This window comes from Nuphar pumila, chromosome 8, assembly GCF_984573655.1.
Source record: "Nuphar pumila chromosome 8, dmNupPumi1.hap1.1, whole genome shotgun sequence".
NCBI classification, from domain to species: domain Eukaryota; kingdom Viridiplantae; phylum Streptophyta; class Magnoliopsida; order Nymphaeales; family Nymphaeaceae; genus Nuphar; species Nuphar pumila.
In genome coordinates, this window is record NC_143256.1 from 1,179,029 (window position 1) to 1,200,670 (window position 21,642).

General features: G+C 36.3%; 1 protein-coding gene across 1 annotated transcript; it reads right to left on the bottom strand.

Moving 5' to 3' along the window:
- Positions 1–1,960: 1,960 nt before the first annotated feature.
- On the bottom strand, positions 1,961–18,473 carry LOC149829429 (uncharacterized). Its single transcript, XM_090015529.1, has 6 exons — positions 18,101–18,473; positions 16,893–17,005; positions 12,232–12,321; positions 10,248–10,300; positions 3,907–4,009; positions 1,961–2,525 (listed from the first exon to the last, which is right to left on the bottom strand). The coding sequence occupies exons 1-6, from the start codon at positions 18,402–18,404 to the stop codon at positions 2,424–2,426; spliced, it is 765 nt and encodes a 254-aa protein (XP_089871655.1). The 5' UTR covers positions 18,405–18,473; the 3' UTR covers positions 1,961–2,423.
- Between the last annotated feature and the right edge of the window lie 3,169 nt (positions 18,474–21,642).

Consider the following 21,642-nt stretch of genomic DNA (forward strand, 5'->3'; position numbering starts at 1 on the left):
TTACTGAAGAGAATATTGGCTCGAAAGACGGACGGGGTGATATATTAGAGAGACTTGGTCCGTGGAGGAGGCACGCGTGTTGTACATTGTTAAACTATTAAAAAGGGAAAGAAATAGAAATATTTGTTCTTTCACCTGTTCCTCCTGTGCTTCAGTTTAGAGCAGATCCGGTGATGAAAAGCGAGCTTGTCTGAATCGGTTTTCAAAAAATTTAGCAAATTTCAAAGAGTCGGCTGATGCATACTCGAATGCAATTGGGTTGAATCTGTTGATTTATTATTTTTTAATTCAAAAAATATATAAAAATGGAGAAATAAGAATTATAAAAAAAAATAGGAAAAAGGGCTGATTCAGCACGATTTGTGCTGATTCTTTGAGTAGGACCCGATTCAACCCAGCAGCTAATCGAATTGATTATGGTAACATTGTTGAAACGCACTCGGGCACTCAATATCCAAAGGCACGCATCTCCCTGTATTCTCTGTTAAAGGCGTTAAAAAACACTGAACAGACCACCAATGAAGTACCGCCACATTTTTCTTGCAACAATCCAAGATATAAAGGGTATGGATAAGTATGACTAGGATTGCTAACATTACATGTAGGGGTGCCAACGGGTCAGATTTGGTTCGAACTCAGGTAGGTCGAAAGCCGGATCTGACTTTGAAGTGCTGGTAGCAGATCCAGTTGGGTTTACCATGATAAAAAAACATACCCTATAAGGTTTACATGAACCAGCCCTGGTAAAATAATATTTTTAAATTTTTTTACATTGAAAAATCACTTATCTTAATTGGAACTCAGGTCGGACCCAGATTGGGTATGAAATCTCACAAACCATACTCAGCTCCATTTACTAATCGAATGGTCCAACCTGGACTCTAACTGGGCCTCCTTATTTATTACCAAACCCTGACCCTATAGGGTTTGGTAGGGTCAGGTCTGGGTCAAACCCGACACATCGACACCCCTAATTACATGATCAAAAGTGTAAAACACCTCCATAACAACATGAAAAATATAGGTGAATCACATGTTTGAACCATGTTTTATCCGTACGAGTCCATGTCAAAGAGATACCCCAACTGACCCTCGCATCGTGTCCCTCGTGCACTATTGTTGACGGAAAATTACACAAGAACGGTGTCCCGTCTCTTATTTGTTGTGTTCATGTCACGAAGGCATGAGTACACCACTAAACATTTTAAACTACATCCACACATCTAATGCATATCATTTGAATCTGGCTCTGGTCTAAACTTTGTTACATGGTGAACCCAGCTAACAACTGAAGCCTATTTTTGAAATCTACCAATATACGACCTGCGCTGCATACGAGTTTAATCAACATGGAGAATTACCCGCACAGGAGAGTTGGCTATACTTGAGAAGAAAACATGCAAACCTGTTACCTATGTGAGAACTTTCTGATATGTCAGACTGCGTCACTATAAGGCCAAATCCAGAACTTAGAAAGCTAAAATGTTTCAATGAAGAATCAGGCTATATTTTGGTGAAAATTTTCTTGAACCAATCTTGAATAACTTGAACCAGATTCATGATAATTAGGAAAAAGTATTTGATCAAAAAACTGTAGCTGGCACGATCTTCTGAGGTCGCAGCAACGTGTGAAGTGCCAATCACAATGAAGCTTAAGCTCATTCATACTGGTTCAGTCAGACTTACATCAGGTTACACACGATTTAAACCAGAGCTCTTTCTAACCAACTTTTATTGTTTTAGTGGCCACTGAACACGGCCCTAACCAGATCTAACTTGTTCATCTCATGTAATCTCGGTGGGATAACATAGGTCTCACACATAGTATACACAAAAAGGATGTCGTACTAGCTTCAATATTTTTATGAGAGAGAGAGAGAGAACAGAAACACCAAGTACAATGATCAACTCTACATGCAATTTGATGCATGTTCTAAAGCACTCAACAAGTGAGCCTAGATGAAGCAATTCGTGTTTGAAAGAACTGATAAACTTGATCTACAACGCTACAAAAATACTTTCAATATTTATCTATCAAGTTCATGACTCGTTCCAAATTTTGCTGAAAAACCTGTCTTTCAAATAACTGCATCACAAAAGAATGCATGTGCAAAAGAACTAAAAATACATGCTTCAAGTGTCGAGTGTCTCAATTTATTATGTGCAAGAAGATTAAAACAGCAATGTACTCATCTTTTTTTCTTTCGGGAAAGGGGCATTTGGATTGCTCAAAGTTCTTGAAATCTCTGTCAAACAACTTATGCTTAAGGATACTTCAGCAACCATAAAAGCAAGTCCGAACTTTGGATTATCAATTCCAGAACATGTTGAGTGAACAAGCCCGAGACCACAGCTAGAAAAAAGTCAGCACGGTCTTGAGGATCTTGGTCCCAAACTGAACTTGATTCTTCAAAAGTTCTCGTTCATTTACTTGCAATCATATCACTAGAAGCACAGGTGGAAAACCCCATTTTTAACATGATTTCCTCCAAGCGCTTCACATTTGTCAGATAGAGATATCCAATCTGCACAACAAAATCACATTAAAGTTTTAGAGCTAAAGCAAATGCAACCATTGCAGTAGGAGAAATATCGGTCCATCTTCTGAAGAATGCCAGCAAAAAAAAGGCATATTAGCATAGGTCTGCATTAAAATGTGCAAATGCCTCATGATGGAAATCAAACAGCTCAATTTTATGTTTCATAAATGGATTATTGCTCCAAATGTAAACACTGCAATAGGGCAAATAATATGAATTGCATCTTCTATGAAAGCCAAAAAATGAAAATCATAATATAACAATAACTATCCAAAATTAGGAACTTAGGTCTGCAATTAAAAAGCACAAAGGCCTTTAATGCTGGAAATCAAACAGCTCAGTTTTATGTTTCATAAAAGGATTATTACTCCAACCTGCTTCCTGGAGCTGGTCTACTGTATCCCAGAAGTAACTTCCATTTTAAATATCATTCAGTGAGAAGCAGAATACAGAGGTCAGAACCATGTATCCAAGGAAAGAATTAAAACCACATCAAGAATGAGACTGAAGATAAAAATTGATTAATAAGTATTATAAAAGAGTCAAGAGTTGTGAATTATAAATCTCCTATCAAACAAACATTACTATATCAATGACGAAAATACCATCAGCATATGTTGTATATCACATAATATCACTTCTCAAACTCTGCTGAAAAGGATAGAACAGCTCTTTGTAAGAGGCTTTGCATAATGAGCAATGAAACAGCTATAATCAACAATCACCTTCCTATAAATATGTAACTAAAATGGATCGCTGGTTCAAACCCATGATATACAATTAACACCTGAATAAACAAAATAGCCATACAAAATGCTTCCTCGCTTTTAAAGCCCAACAGATTTTCAAATACCATGGTGGTGCCTTACATCAGTTGCCACTTGCCACCAACCAAGGTCAGTAAGATTATAGAATGTACAACATAAGATTACTAAGGTTGCCAAAGTACAACCAACACAAAGTGCCATAAACACCTGGAAAAGTTGGTTACCTTCATAGGTGACAACCAACATACTGGCAATTCCGAAATTGGTAGGCCAAAAAGAAAAAGGCAAAACCAGGTACCTGCTAGTATCCTTCCCTCACATTGTAGCAATACCATGGCGATCTGCACTAGTTTTCCTTCATGCAAGTCTCAAACCATCTTTCCTTAGATGGGATACCATATATGTATAAAAGCAAAATTGACATGCTTTTCATACTAGCAAAATCATGATGCATTTGCTTGCATATACCATTAGTCTATTCTTTAAAAGATGTGTCATTTAGCATTTACTGTATCTAAAAGAAAACAAGAGCACAATTGCAAGAGAAAAACATAAGACACCAATTAAAGCCCAAGATGCTTAATGGTATTGAATCTAACAAGGGTTTCGAGAGATGATGCCCTCTTGTAGGTTGATACGCCAACACGTTTTACAGCCTTTGTTTTCCCAGATTGTACATTTTTTCCCCATCGAACAACATCCCTACATTCAAAACTATACAAATAAGCATAATATTTTAAGGTGCAACAACTAATATCCAAGGGAAAACACAAATAGCATGGGAAAGAGGATGTCATTATACAATGTCATTCAAGGAGATGAAATTACAGCGTAAGGAACTGACGAAGGACAAAGGCTGGATTTAAAAGATAAATGGAATGAATGAATTCTAGAAGTAAAATGGTGATCAGAATGATATCCAGCAAAGTTTAACACTGATTCCATTTTATCTCCATTTTGAACAGTATGTGTTAAAATTGTTAAAATATGTAATCTCATATGTAATTTTTTTTTGTCTTTTTAGTCTAGTTATGTATTCTAGTTAGGTTAGGTTAGACCTTTTTTGGACCTTTTTAGACATATTGCTTTTTGACTTTGACCAAAGTCAAAAAGCAATGTACTAAGAGAGTCGTTGGACTCCCAACGGCTCTATTTGGAGCCAACGGCTCCCAACGACTCCCTCTAAAGCCCCTTTTGTGTAGTATAAATATGGGGATTGTTCCCCCTTGTAAGGTATTATTTTTGAGGGAGTTTTTTCCATTTGAATAAAAAGATATTTTTCTATTTTGCTTTACATACCCTTTTTCGGGTATATTGTATGAACCCTAGTGGTTCTTGTGTACATTTGTTTATGAACCATTCTTGGTTCTTATGAGAAGTCGTTTGTGTGTATGATTTGAAGATTCGATCGCTGATCTCATCTTCTTACATGGTATCAAATCTCGGTTGTGATCAAGCTATTTTTTTCGGAAGCATGCCACTCAAGTTTGGAAAAGAAATGACGTTCTTCTTCAAGTTTATGTAAAAGTGTGATTGTGCAAAAGCTTGGAGAAGCATTCGTATCTATCATCCGTGGTAGAGTACATATTCTCTCTTCTCTACTCTTTTTACTCACCTTCTCCTCTTTATTATTTCTTTCAAACATTGTAAAAATGGATGACAATGATAATGTCACCATTAAACCCATTAAACTCAACGATTCAAACTATGTTACATGGGCTTCAATTATTAAGCACCTTATATGGGGAAAATGATTGTGAGGATTAGTGGATGAGACCGATTTGGAACCTAAGCTAATTCTTACAAAGATTTAAGGTGAGACAAAATACCTCTTACTGAGGTAGAAAAAACTAAAGTCATTACCACTTACGAGAAAAAGTGGAAGGAATGAAGAATGGGACACGCCAAGATTATGTCTTGGCTCATAAGTAGCGTGAATATCAAGAAGTATTCAAGTCTTGCAAAATTTAAACATGCTAATGATGATTGGGACTATCTTAAGAGAATGTATTCTCCTAAAGACATTGCACATGTATGCAATCTACAAAATCAAGTTCGGAATATAGTTCAAGGGGACAAAAGCATTAGAGAGTACTACAATAGCTTATCCGAATTATGGTAAGAGTTGACTCTTCTCGAACCAAAGTGGCATTACCCACAAGACATAGAACTCCACCAAAATCAAATAAATGCATAACACTTTTTTCAATTTATTAATGAACTAAGATCAAAATTTGAGTCTACCAAGTCCATTCTTCTTCATCGAGGAAAAGTTCCCTCGATAGAAGACACTATAGAGGAATTAAGCATGGAGGAAAATAGGCTCAAAAATAGAATCATCATGAGTGATGATGACTCGGTTCTAGCCGTATCTAGACCGAAAAACCATGTTCGCACATACAAACCTCCAAACTATGGGAGGACAAATGATGAGAAGCATGGAAATGAGTTTAAAAAAGGAAAGTAATTTGTTACTATTGTCGAGAGTCGAGACACGTGAAAACTTATTGTCCAAAATTAAAGAAACCATATGAAAGGAAGGTTGCCTCTATCGGACCTCCTCAAGAATCTAGTGAACCATCCATCGGAAGTATGTCCTTAACACAATTGGTGGAAACACTTCAACCATTGCTCAAAGGAACGTCTTCATCCACTGAAGTCACCGTCTCTTCCGTGGGCATCTCCGATCCTGGTAAATCTCTTTGGCTTCTTGATTTCGATGCTTCTTTTCATATGACACCAAACATTGATATGTTATCTGAATGTCATAACTCAAGTGAGTCAAATGTGTTTACTGTTAATGAAACATCTCTTGAAATCAAAGGAATAGGAAATTTTAAAAAAGATTCTCAAAATTCAAAAAGGTTTTGCATTCTATAAATTAGATATATTTCTAAACTTAATCTAAATCTTCTATCTGTTTCACAATTATCTAACCATGGATGTAATGTTTTCTTCTCCTCCGGTGGATGTCGAGTGCAAGATCACCAGTCAAGGAAGTTGATTGGAGAAGAACATAGAGAATGAGGCTTGTATTATATGGACTTTTTGAAAATACCTAAGAATTCATTGTGTTGTAATGTTCAAAAAGTTGACTTAGATTTATGGCACAAGAGACTTGACATCCTAGTGTATCCAAGCTCTAATTTTTTTCAAAGATGATTTTTTTTTGTAATTTTGAAACTTTTACATGTGAAAAATGTATTCTTGAAAAAAATGAAAAGATTACCTTTTCAAGAAAAAACATTTGTCTCTTCATGACCACTTGAGTTGATGCATTCGAATGTATGGGGACCCGCACCTGTTATTTCATAAGGTGACTTTATTTATTATATAATTTTTGTAGATGATTTCACAAGACATACTTGAAACTATTTTCTTAAACATAAATCTGAGGTTTTTTTCACACTTTCAAGTATTTCATAATCAAGAAATCAATTTAAAAATGATATTTCAATTTTTTGCACGGATTTAGGGGGAGAATTTTTGTAAAAAGAATTTAAGGATTATTTGAACTTACATGGTATTATGCATAAAAAATCATGCCCTTATACCCCTCAGCAAAACGATTTACCAGAAAAAAAACATAGACATATTATAAAAACAACAAGAACTTTACTTATTACACATCAAGTACCAAAGGTCTTTTGGGCTAAAGCCACTTAAATTGCAGTTTATCTTATCAACAGGATGCCATCTTCTTTATTAAACAATATATCTCCTGTTGAAAAACTTTTTAAACAAATCCCAGATTACTCTAGATTAAGAGTTTTTTAGTGCAAATGTTTTGTTTTTTCAAACAAAAATGACAAACTTTCCCCTCATGCTATTCCGTGTGCCTTTTTAGGATACGCAAGTCATCAAAAAGGTTATAGATGTTTTGATCTCAAAACCAAAAAATATACGTTTCAAGGAATGTTCCAAAGAAAGTTTTTTTGAAAGTGTGAATTCTAAGGAAATAGATGAATATTCTTTTCTGTTGGACCTAGTTCCAAAAATTGATGAAGATGATATAGATAAGAGTCAAGAAGAGCAACTTGATACGACAAATACAGAATCATTTAGTGATAATCCAGATTGTATTCAATATTCTAGGTGAGGTGATTTCGAGAAACCATGTACTCTAAAAAAATATACTAAAGGACGGGAACAAGTGTCCACTAAGAAATCATCTAGAGTGTCTAAAGCTCTAGAAAATTTTTTGTCATATGAGTCTTTTTCACCAAAATATCAAGCCTATATTGCTTTAATACACTCCTATGTAAAAACCTTCTAACTATGATTCAACCAAAGAACAATCCGAATGGGTCGAAGCAATGACAACAGAATTAAGAGCTTTGAAAAAAGCAAATACTTGGACTATTCAAAATCTTCCATTGGGCAAAAAGCCTATAAGTTGTCGATGGGTGTATAAAGTTAAAACCAAGAGTGACGACACTCTTGGTTTTAAAGCCCGATTAGTTGCCAAAGGTTATTCCTAAGAATATGGAATAGATTATGAACAGACCTTTGCCCCTGTTGCTAGAATGACCACAGTTAGGATCGTGATAGCTCTAGCATCATCAAAGAAATGACATGTATATCAAATGGATGTTAAAAATGCATTTCTTAATGGAAATATAAATAAAAAAGTATATATGGAACCACCACCTGTCATCAATATTCCAAAAGGAAAATCTCTTCGATTAAATAAGGCTTTATATGGGCTTAAGCAAGCTCCAAAAACTTGGTATGATAAATTTAGTCAAGTTATGATTGACTTTGGGTTTCAATCTTGTCTTACTGACACAACTTTGTTAAGAATTCTAATGTAGGTATTATCATTCTTCTTCTCTATGTCAACGACATGATCATCACTGAAAGTGATAAGCAGGGAGTTGACAACATCAAAAAAATTCTCAAAACACATTTTGAAATGAGTGATTTGGGTTTCTTAAAAAAAAAATCTTGGTATAGAAATTGCTTATTCTTCTAGAGGCTTCTTATTAACTCAGTCTAAATTTGCCCTGGACATTATTGACAGGTCTGGTATCTCAGATGAAAAACAGGTTGACACTTTTGAAGTGGTGAACATCAAAATAAAGATTGATGAAGAAGAGTCACTTGAAAATCCTACACCTTACAGACAACTTGTCAGAAAATTGTCTTAGCTCCCTATTACAAGACCCGACATTACGCATGTTGTCCACACAAGTCAATTTCAGCACGCTCCTACCACTGTTCATATGAGAGTTGTTTTACGCATTATTCGATACATTAAAAACTCTATTTTTAGAGGACTTTTTCTGTCTGCTTCTTCCTCCTTAGAATTAACTGCTTATATTGATGCAAATTGGTGAAGTGATCCCAATGATCGACACAACTACTGGCTTTTGTGTGTTTTTAGGAGAATCATTGATTTCATGGAGTTGCAAGAAGCAACAAAAAGTCTCTCTCTCGTAACTGAAGTTGAATACAGAGCAATGACTATAACTACTATGGAAGTAGTCTGGCTAAGGCGCTTGCTTCATGACATGGATGTTGAAAGCACAGGAGCAACAAAACTATACTACGACAACAAAAGTTCTATTTATATTGTCAGCAATCGGACATTCCACGAACGCACCAAGGATATTGAGATGAATTATCACTACGTACAAGAGGAATTTCTACATGGCACCATTGATCTTCCCTATGTTTCCTCAGAATACCAATTGACAGATTTCTTTACCAAGCCTCTCGCTGCTCCTCGATTTCACTTTCTCTTAAACAAACTTTCGATTATCCAACCGTAAGTTTGAAGGGGAGTGTTAAAATTGTTAAAATATGTAATCTCATATGTAATTTTGTTTTTGTCTTTTTAGTCTAGTTATGTATTCTAGTTAGGTTAGGTTAGACATTTTTTGGCCCTTTTTAGACATCATTGCTTTTTGACTAAAGTCAAAAAGCAATGTACTAAGAGAGTCGTTGGACTCCCAACGGCTCTATTTGGAGCCGTTGGGAGCCCAACGACTCCCTCTAAAGCCCCTTTTTGTGTAGTATAAATATGGGGTTTGTTCCCCCTTGTAAGGTATTATTTTTGAGGGAGTTTTTCCCATTTGAATAAAAAGATATTTTTCTATTTTGCTTTGTATACTCTTTTTCAGGTATATTGTATGAATCCTAGTGGTTCTTGTGGATATTTGTTTATGAACCATTCTTGGTTCTTATGAGAAGTCTTTTGTGTGTATGATTTGAAGATTCAATCGTTGATCTCATCTTCTTACAGTATGGAGCATATCGTAAAGTTCATAACTAATCTAGCTTTATGATATTTAACTAAAATGAGAACCAGTTACTTTCAGATGAATTGGTTTCTAAAGGAGATTAAAATTTTAGTGACTAATTTATCCAGTTGAATACTGTTTAAGTTTAGTTTTGCTTTATTCTTTGCACATAAGAAAAGGTAAAAAGTTAAATAATTTTTTTCCTTAGTTGTTTCTTATGTATGTGTCCTATTGTAAGATTGTATCGTTCAGGCTACTAGAATTGTGTGAGTTGATTCTTATGTGTGTCTTATTGTAAGATTCTGTTGTTCAAGCTATTAGAATTGTGTGACCTTTCCACAAACTTCTTTTCTTCATTTCGCAATGGAAGTTACTATTTATAGCATATATGAACAGAATAATATCTGTCTTAGCATATAGTTTACTGAGTAAAATTATATGAATTTTCACATAAAAATAGATCACAACAGTCTTGCTTAAATAGACAAAGTATATTACCTTCCTATTATCTACCCATAATAGTTGAAATGCAATTAACAGTAAGATAAAATCATCAAGCACTAACCTCCAAGATTTCATTTACTGATATACTAAAAAATGAATAGCTTCAATTACTAAATTTTCCAATAAAACAATCAACCATGCAACAGAACATCCAGAAAGAGCACAAATTATGGTACAAAATGTTCTGTTACCGCTCATCTTCAGTTAAAAAATCATCCTTCTTAAGTTTCTTCAATAATGCATCCTGGATAAATGAAAAGATGACAATTAGTGTTCTAATTTTAAGGAAAACTGCAATCGTGTGTTAAATAAATAATAAAAATCTGAAGAGTATCATCAACAAGTTTATCCAATCCACACAGGTCAGCTATTAAAGTTATAATTCTTCTCTGTCGAATTCCAGTGTAACTTTTAGAGAACATGACATACTAAGTGGCAGTTGGGTTATTCTAATAAAATACACTTGAGAGATAGCCAAACGTCTGGCACAGAAAATTTTTCAACTTTATGCCGCAATCAAGTTAGGAATTAGGATTACAAGAAAGCATACAAGAATGAAATGATCAAATACTTTTAGAATATCTTCCATAATCCATCAACAACAGAATTAAGGATTCCATAGAGCATCAGTTGTGACTAAAGGCAGTTTCATCCTTCCAACTAGTGCATTTCATCTTTGTAATCCAGTGACAAGAGGTGAATTAACATAGCATGCAAATCACAAGGTAGGCTAAACTATCGAACATTCATCTAAAAGGGTTGTGTATCAATCTGAAAGAGAATTAGTCATCCAGGGACTAAATGGGCTACATCTTCACAATGCTTTCACTAGAGAGAGACTTAATGGAGATCCTTGATTGCTTATATAATAGAAGAGGGGTATAAGAACATGAACTAATCAATGTATGACAAAGCCCCTTGCAAGAGAACCATATTAGATACCAAGCAAACACAAACAAACTGAATAGAACTAAGTTCCATTGTTCAATTCTAAATCTGCCCATCAAACACAACTAGGGTAAGGTTTTATTAAACAAACATGGCAACCCAATAAACTGAAAACAAGAACTCCTTTGAACCAGGGAAACCAAATGAATCAGTCTAAAATATTCCTCAAGCATGCTTCATTCATAAAAGCATATTAACTAACCAAGCAACGTTCATCCTGCAGTGTGCACCTTGAAAGCATGTGCACCAAGTCTAGATAAAACCAAGGACATCTAATCAACATGTACCACAGAAATTATGGAAGAACATGAGAGAATCAAATTTCCACGTGGCTGTAAACACAAATAGAGGATCAAGGCAGGGAAAAACATGTTTACGAGAGCTCCCTCTGTTGGTCTTTGATACTCAGAAAAATATTAGGAAAGAAAACATAGTTTAGAATTTATTTTGAAACAGATACTTCTGTAGAGCTACCAATTGAAATAGCAATAGAGAACTGTAATCCACTATGAGCTACTCAAACCATAATCAGTACAAGTATTGCTATATTCTTATAAAATCATATAAATGGGCACAAAAAGCAGAATTGGTTATCGAAATAAATAACCATCAGTGCACAACAAATTTGTGACCATCTGCACCAAAATTTTTATCATATACCAAAAAAAAAGGAACACATGACTTTCAATACCTCAGATATCTCAAACAAGGAATAGAAATAAGGCAAAACTTGCTATGCTGAAATTCGCTGCTATACCCATGTCATATGATCTCATGTGGCTTCAGAAATTGAGCAAAGGGCACTTTGACTAATACACCATTCTAGTAAAATGCATTTCTAGTTATGGATATGAGAGTGATTATTCCAGTGACAATGTCGTCCATTTAGCTAGGAAACTAAAAGCCATATTTTAGATCCCTATACAAGTCAATAAACATCAATTACTAGAAATTCATACTATTGCTGAACAATAAATCTTGGCCCCCAAAAGAAACAAAATAGAAGAATGAAATTTGAATGGTTAAAGTATAGCATGATATATACAATAATAGCCTTAACAAAATGAAGGAATAAATGACTTACTAACAAATAAAGAAAATCACCAAAAATGATTAAAACATCACAAGACTTGGCATAAAATCAAACTCTTGGCATTGGTAATAAGAGTTTATCAGATTTTGAATTAATAATGCACGCATCAGTCTGGCAATACCAAGAATACATACTTGTGCCTCACAGCGCACCACTGCCATCACACGATCATTAAATTCATCAATAGATAAAGGAGGGAACAAGAAGTGACGCCGAGCATATAACTGCATACTTCAAGGGAAAAACATGTGAGAACATAGAATAAGTAGATTATCACAATGAACACCATCAAATGGATTAAGAACTCATCTGCTTAAATTTGCAAAAGGTGCATAATCACATAGAGGCCTTGATAGAAATAATTTGCTATGGTTTTATATATATAACAAATCTTGCATTTCCAATTGGTAGTAGGGTTTGATAGCTTTTGAAAACGTTCCCGCTGCAGCATTCTATAAATTCATAGAAAGGAAGGTCATAGCTGCAAGCATAAACGTGGTGCACACACATAGTGTAATACCCATGAATTTTATCAGATAAATAAACTTGAAATTTATATCCTTAAGCTAGTATAATGATAATTCTATTGTTTTAATTGGTAAATCATATTTGGATCTCAGATATTATGTTTGGATCTTCAATATTGGATCCCAACAAACATCTAATAATAGAGGTTGAAATTCTGTTTGGATCCTTAGATTCGGATCTCTTGTAGGGATTTATAAATAGATTGGATCCAGAATCCATATCAATTAGGGTCTATATATATATAATATCATATATATATATTATAAAAAGAAATAATAATAATAATAATAATAATATTATAAAATAAACATAAACTATACACGGGGATCCACAGTTGGATCCATTTTGCGGATCCACATCGCTTGAGAGACGCGAATCCAACACGCGGTTGGATCTCGGGTCTCGGATCCGGACCCGAGCCGCGCCCCTTGTTAAGAGTACGTTAAAAAAAAAACACAACATTAAAGTTGTGCTGGCCCGATAAAATGGGCGTTAGGGTTCTCTCAGAATCCTAACGCAGCCGAAGGGGCGGTTATGTGCGCAGCCGTCCTTTTCGGGGGCCACGCTCCTACAAATCCCCTCTCCTCTCTCTTTCTCCCACTCTCCTCTTCCTCCCTCACTCATTACCTTCCTCCTCTCTCTGTCGCACGGCCTGAGGAAGAACACACGACAGCAGAGGAACTCGACAATGGAGCTACCGAAGCTCGGGACCTCTCCTCTTGCGGCGGCAGCCTCCATCGCGCCGGAACAGGTAGGATTTCCTGTTTTTCTTCTTTAGGGTTCCCATCTGTCGAGAGATGTGTGTGTGGGTTCCGTGAATGGCAACCCGAATTGTTATGTTGGGGGTTTTCGATTCCGGTTTTGTGGTTGCCGGAAATACTCAGTGAAAGGGAGATTTGGGGGTACCTTTCGATTTCTGCAAACAGAGTCGATTTCGGCAGCTATGAAAATCCGAGTGAATGGAGGCAGGGAATCCGAAATCCGAAATCTGTAATTTTGAGGATTTCAGATTTTCTTGACAGAAGGGTTTTGATTCCTGTTATGAACTATAAAAAAAATGTGAATCTCGTACACGTGAATACTTGTAGATTTAAACCCATGAACAGTAATGTAGTTCATATTATAGTTTTATTTCAGTTTTCTTTTGGTATCCATCTGGTAGTTTCTGATATTATTATTCATTGATAATGAAATGAAATAAATGTGTTGGCTTGCTCTCCACTGTAATGTTTCAGAAGTTTTAACCTTATAGTATTACTTGTTTTCGCTGTTATAAAAAAAAATTCTCAAAATTTGGGTTAAAATTTCGGGGCGTTACACATAGCTTCCCTTAAATCATTTCAGCCTTTACGATATAGAATATATGTGTGTACATGTGTGTAACGACATGGGAGCAATCTCACAAAGCACAACCCAATAGGGTTCATACAAGAGACAAGATGATCACTCACACAACCCAAATATAGGTTCAAATACAAAAGGCCACTAAGGGTCAAACCAACAATATAAAAAATTATAATCTTCCTTTCATAAAATGCATACAAGATGCATACCATACCAGGGGCAACATGCCCCATATATATACACAGATTCTAGCTGTTGGGACGCTCCCAATGGCTAGATTTCTATCTGTTGGGAGGCCCCAACGATCATATTGTCAAGGGCAATAATGACCTACCTATAAAAGAAAACAAAAAACAGAAAACGGAAAATAAAGAAAATAGAAAAAGTATGAAGACAATTCTACTCCTAATGGGCAAATCCTATTACAAGGGAAAATTATCAAAATACCCCTAAAGGCTATTACCTATTACATTTACAAATAATCTATAAACAAATATATATATATAAGATACAATATCTTAACACCCCCCCTCAAACTCACGGTGTAACAACCGAGAGTTTGCCAAGGAGGAACTGAGATCTGGGTAAGGGAGAAAGCTTTGGTGAAGAAATCTGCCCTCTGATAATTAGAAGGAACATATGGCAACATAATGGTCTTCTTCAAAAATTCTTCATGAACATAATGACAATCCATTTCAAAAACTCTTCACGTACATATGATTGCCCACTATGTAAGTTGCGCTCTTGTTATCACAACACAATCTTAAGGGTTCTATTATATGAACTCTCAAGTATTCTAACAACTATTTCAACCGTACTAACTCGAAAATAGTAGTCGCTATAGTACGGTATTCTGCTTCTGTGGAGGAAAGGGACACTTTCTATTGTTTCTTGTATCTCTACAAGATCAAAGAATCACTTACGAAGATACAACATGGTTAAGCGTCTATCATTCACATCTTCCCCCTCATCAATCATAATATGCAATAACATGTAATGGGAAAGAAGATGACAAAAATAAGCCATAATTGAAAGTATTTCTAATATATCTAATAATCCTCATTACAACTATGTTAAATGTAAACACATGTATATCTTATATATATATTTGTACATGTGTCCTAGGGGTATTTTAGTCTTTTCACATATACAAAGTTTATATGTATTTTTTCTTTTTCTGTTTTCCTTTTTTTATTAATGTAATTATTCTCAGCCCCAAGGGCTTATTGGGAATCACAAAAAGAAGTCGTTGGACTCTACCCAACGGCTACATTTCTAGTCATTGGGTAGGTCCCAACAGCTCCTCTGAGCCTTTTCTTTGTGTATAATATGGGGTTAGCCCCCACCCATTGTATGCATTCTCAAAGGGATTATTTCTCAATAATATCTATTATTTTTATGTGTGTTCTCAGCCCTTAGTGGCTCATTCTTGTGTTTTCATGTGTTGACCTACGAATCTTATCTTTTATTGTATTTCCACACATCCATCTAAGCATACGCATCTCAGCTACACTCACTTTTTGAATATGATGTCTCTTGGCAGCCCAACATTCCGTACCATATAGTAAAGCGGGCCTAATAGTCGTCCTATAAAACTTTTCCTTCAACCGCAATGGCATTCTACGATCGCACAACACTCCAGTTGCACTTTTCCATTTCATCCACCCAACCTTTATCCTATGATTTACATCTCCATCAATGTTAGGTCAGGAATAATGATTCAGGAGTTGTTGTGGGATGTTGCGGATGCGGTCGTAATTCACACAATCTTTGGGGATCCTGGCCAACAATTATCTAATTAAACAATTTTTTGTTTTATTTGAATACATTCATTGTAATAAGTTAATAACTCCTTTAAATTCAAATGTTATAAACCTCTGATTTTTATTTTTTTATTCGATGTCTTATTTGGATGGTAACATCTGTTTAAAATTATTTCTGTTGTGCTTACTATTTCAAAAAAAATACCAAAAATTTTGGGAGAAATTTTGGGGTGTTACAATAAAGATCACAGCACCTTTGGAGAGGTAAAATTTAAAAATTCAGGTGAAAGGGAAACAAGCACCGATGACTTTGTGTGATAGTACAAGTAATTAGGCAAACTTTTAGCCTTTGAAAACCTTTTTGTTATTGTCAAGCTGGGGTTAGGCAGACCCCGACCAGATTACAAGAATGAATACAACTCAAAATCTAAATTTTTGAAGGACACCATTCAGGTGCTTTATTCTTCCAACAACAGCCATTCCTTAGAACTCCTAATTTTGCAAGACTAACAGCCACATGAAGCTTTTCTTTAGAAGTCCAAATACACTTCAACTGATGAAACCTTGACAAGGATACCAAGACACCATGATCAATATTCACATTCCTACTACCGCCTTGTAGTATATTATCGAATGTTTTCACCACATCCTTCCGGGAGCTCTCAATCACCACCTGATGAAACTCGCAGTCTCTAAGCACTAAGAACAAATTTTCATATAAATTGGAAAAAAAATCCACATAATCTTGCAATACATCGAATGCTGTTGATATTTTCTAAAATCTTGATTAAATAACTATAGCCCTAGTCTTATATCTTGTGATAAAATTGTAATCTTTTCAAAATATCAAGGACATGTGACACATGGACACTTATTCTGCCATGGAAATTGTAAAGTTGACATGGGAGTGGATCAAAGAACATGAAAATATACGGCATAAGTTGTTCATTCCACTCAGGTGGTTCTACATGTGCCATGCCAATTAATGTGAAGGTTGCATATCAATAAGAGAAACACAAGCAGTCTCCAATAGTTTCCAAGCTTGACACTAGAACAACAATCTTGAGATATAAATAAATATCAACCACGAGTTTTCTCCATGTAGGTAACAAGTCATAGAGGACCCTCAATAACTGTAATAAGTTGCAATGAATAATCACCTCATAGATGCAATCACCAACGTAAGCTAGAGATTCTGCATTGTATATGGTTCTAGGCTTATTCACTTTCGGTGCCAGTGGCAACCATGTCTCATATCCCAAGTATAAGTTCCCTGTTATCATCAAAGAAGTAGCTTAGTGGAAGAAAGTGGAACAAAGTCATAAAAAATTTATAGACAGGTAGCTTAAAAGAAAAGCACAATTCAACAAAAAATTTGTTACGTGTAGATGCCATTTAGGTATGCCAAGAACACTATATCATGAATCAGACACTGACATCCATAACAAGTGTTGTTATGACGTATGTGCCCATAGAACATGTAATACTTTCTACCATAATATTTAAAAGATTAGTCATCAAAGGCTGGCTAAGACGATCCCATTTCCAACACTGCAAGCATCATTTAGTCTTACAAAGTTGGCAGAAACAACATGGTCTTACCTTGCACATTACTATTGTTATGTTCTCCGGAGTACAGGGGCACAAATAGCAAACAAAGATCATCAACTTATGCAAACATCATCATCATGAAACTGAAGAACACAAAATACCAGATGCCCAATGCGAATTTCACTCCAAGCATGATTTGTTTAGAAGATGAGAACTTCGGGGATCATAAAAAAAAAAACTCTTAGAGAGCAGTAGGAAACACAAAGGTCTTGTCATTCAGGAGACTTCCAAAATGCACCGTGTGAGATTTCTCGGATGGAATAGGACGCTGAGAGAACCTTCGAACTGAAAATCAACACAGGTAATGCTCGCAAAACTTTAAAATGCCAGTCCCTCATAATTCACACGCTATGCTTTTGATTCCCCTACCATTTCAGCCATCCAACAACACAGTTTCATAATCAATCGGTTGGCGGCAAACTCGGTTCGGGAGAAAAATTATCAGTCTCTCATATATCATATGAAGTTTACAATTTTGTAGACGCATTAGTCATTACAAAAGGTAATCTACGATGGCATACATGCTTCTTTTCATCTCAAAAAATATTAAATTCAGACTTATGTGACAAGCCAAGGAGCTGAACTGATCCCCTCGTTTAGAGCGTCATTTCCCCCCGTAATTTAGACAGAAACGGAATTATGGTGCAGGATTCTTGGGTAGAAACTGGTAATGTTATTATGTAAAATTAACGCCTCAGACGGCCAACACAGGCTGAATAGAGATAACCCAGTACTGAAATTCCAGAGAGAGAGAGACCTGGTTGGGCAACAGCAGCAGGGGTGGAGGAGGTGACGTTTGGCTTGAGAAGCAGCTGCGAAACGTCATCCACTTTGGTTTTGTTGTCGGCTGTCTGCTGCTGTGGAGGATGGGTCTTGGTGGTGATCGAAAGCTTTGGGGGTTTGTGGGGAGGAAGGGTCGTGGTGGTGGAAAGCGTTCTGGTTTTGGTGTTCTTGGACGATTTGGTGGTGGGGACCTCATCGTCGTTCAGCTTCCACGATGCGTACTGTCGAGCCACATGAACCGATGGCTGCAATCCTACACCAGCAAACGCACACACCATCTCTCTCTCTCTCTCTCTCTCTCTCTCTCTTGCGGCAGCCACCACCTCCCTCCTCTCCTCTCCTCCCGCCGGGATGAAATTATGTTTAAGATATCGCATCATTTGCTGTGTAGTTATATGGTGATAAGAGATTGAACACAGAAATCAAGTTCCCATCAACGCCGAGAAGGTTTTTTCTTGACTATACAGGTGGGCAATCAGCCATGATGGCTGAACTTACAAATTCTCCTTTTGTGGCTTGTCATTCTTCAAGAGTAAACAGTACGGGTTTGGGTCAGATATCCGACTGAACCCGAATCCTTTTAGTGGGTTCAGTAACTTCAGTTAGAATAATGAGACCCAATAAGTTAACCGAGTTGGACTCAGTTTTGTGGTTCTATTTCCAAATGCGAAATCTGAATCTGACACTGCGTCCAGTGTGACAAATATCGGCGTAAAAAAAAAAAAAAAGAAAATGCAAGAATTGGGTGGCCAACATTTTCTGATAAAAATGTCATAAATTATTTTTTCCAGATTTTTAAATTTTACATTTGTTTTTAATTTTTCTTTAAAACGTTATTAAAATTGGTTATTTGTTTATTTATCTTTTTTCCAAAAAAAATCCAAGATTTATAAAGAATTTCAAAATATCTCCGGATTTTGGCTGCCGATATTTAAAAAAAAAAGCTTGTCACTAGTTGCCATGACTTCACATGACGTTCGGAATCTTGGTTTTTAATTTAGGACCAATTAAGATACATAGCTGAACAGAGCAAGGTCCATAAAAGCTTTCACCATCAGATCGGGCTGCATCCAACCTTGGCTATACCACATAGGGATGGCAGTGGACCGGGGGAAAGCGGGGCCCTGCCCTGCCTCGCCCCGTTTGAACCGGGGATGAAGGGTATGAAACGGGGATGGAGGCGGGGACGAAGGTTAAAATCCATCCCCGTCCGGGGGTGGAGGCGGGGATGGACGCGCACTTTTCCCCGCCCCGCCCCGACCACTTTTCCCTGCAATATCCCTGCCCCGCCCCGCCTTATCCCCGTTTGAACCGGGGATGGAGGACATGAAACGGGGATGAAGGCGGAGGTGGAGGATAAAATCCATCCCCATCAGGGAGGCGGGGCAGGGGTGGAGGATAAAATCTTGAGGCGGGGCGGGGGTGGAGACCTTGTCCCCGCCCCGCCCCGCCCCACTGCCATCCCTAATACCACATGGTGGTTGTGAGGGTGCTGAGATGAAGGCACCAGATCAAACCTGCCCCCACACAGGGTTTTCTTTGCTTCGGCGAGGCTTATTAGTCACAAAATTAAAAATCTTGGCCACAAAGTCAGATTTGGAATACAACAACAACAACAACTACAACTACGCCTTCATCCCAAAACAATTGGGGTCAGCGATATGAACCAACAAAGAAAATCATTATGGGTCTTTCACATAAATCCTTCTCCTCCGTTCATTTCTATCCAATGCCATGTCCTCGGTGAGGTTCAAAGCATTCATATCCTTTCTTATCACCTCCATCCATGTCTTCCTAGGCCTACCCCGACCTCTTTTAACCAATATATCAGATTTGGAATAATAGGAAAAAATCACACGATAACTAAAATATTTTGTGTGTTATACAAATCTGAGCAAAGTATCAATGAATGCATAATACCAAAAAATCAAAATCTTAAAATATAAATAAGATTTTAAAAAGCGCTTTTATCCCATTAAATTTATGGTATTTTCAAAAGATACACTATAGCTGAACATGGAAAGGAGATCAGGTCATATTACATATGTAAATCGGTTCAGGCCTCACCACATATCTCACTTTTATAGAGATGTAGGACCCACATTAAGAATTACCGAGTGAGATACTGAGATGCACAGTTCCCATTTAAGATGTCCAGTGGGATTGAATACAGTCAATATAACCTGCTCTGCTCTCTCTTGAAAATGATATCCCAAAATACATGTGAATTTGAGTCTAGTTTTGGTCTGAGGGGGGATATGATATATTTGGAAACCTTGGCACTACGAAAAAAAATTAACTAGAATATGTTTTATTTTTATCTGCATACAATCTTAACATTATCATGATCATTATGCATTTCAGTGCTATTGATTTCAATTTATCCTTAACAAGATTGGCTATCAAAATCTTTGGCATCATGAAAAAATAAAACCTTGCTCTGATGTATAATGATGCAATCAATAGGAATCAAGAAAACTAAAGAATAATTTTTCGTAAATCAGTTTAATCGTGATCTAAGCTTTTATTAAAACTGGAATCAATTTAAAAGCCTCTTATAATCCTTCATTTAAAAAAAGAAAGAAAATCTAATGAATAATATTTTATCATTAGAATAGGTCCAAAAATCAGAATTATATCCAAAAGGAGCTCCATGGATCTTATGTGCTGAAATAAATCCCATGAGACGACATTGGATTTTTAATGCAAGTCGAATATCTTGATCTGAGTTAGCATTGATAACTGATACGTAGATATCAACCTTACTCAGTAGAACGCGTTCTCTTATTTTTCTTTTGATTCATTGTTTGTCCTTTGTGGCAAATGTATGGTGAATAGGTTATTCAATAGATGTCAATGTCGAACATGGCTAACACATGCAGATCACATAAGTATTTAGCTAGGCATGCATAGCAACTATACCAAGCTCATCTTAAAGAAAGTGCAATCTCCTGCGCACTCGATTGTTGAAATCCAACATTTTCTTCCCTTATTGATGATAGATTACTTTTCTAGGGGTGCCAATGGGTTGGACCCTAGTGCTCCAAACCCGGATCTGACTTTGAGGCGCTGGTACTGGGTCCGGACTTGAGCTGGGTCGGATCTCACCCACCATAAGAAAAAACATACCCAGGTTATACAAAGGTGACATGTGTTAAGATTATACTGGATCACATAAGATCCCGATCTAGATCCACATAATAAAACATGTATATTTATCAAGAAGGTAATGTTGTAATATGTCACACACATATAAATATAAAGAGACATCACCCTATAGAGAGGGTCGACTATTCTGTTTCAAGTTTTCCCTTCTTTCTCTTGTCTGTTTTTTATGCAAGACACGATTTCCAATGAACATCTTCACATGGTATCAGAGCTCAGAAGAGGTAAGTCTTGTTGATTGTTAGATGCAAAGAATCCTTTTAAAATCTCTCATTCTTCTTCGTTATCAGGTCTAAAAATATATCCTTTCTTTATTATCACATCAGATCTGAATCAATACAGATCTGGTCA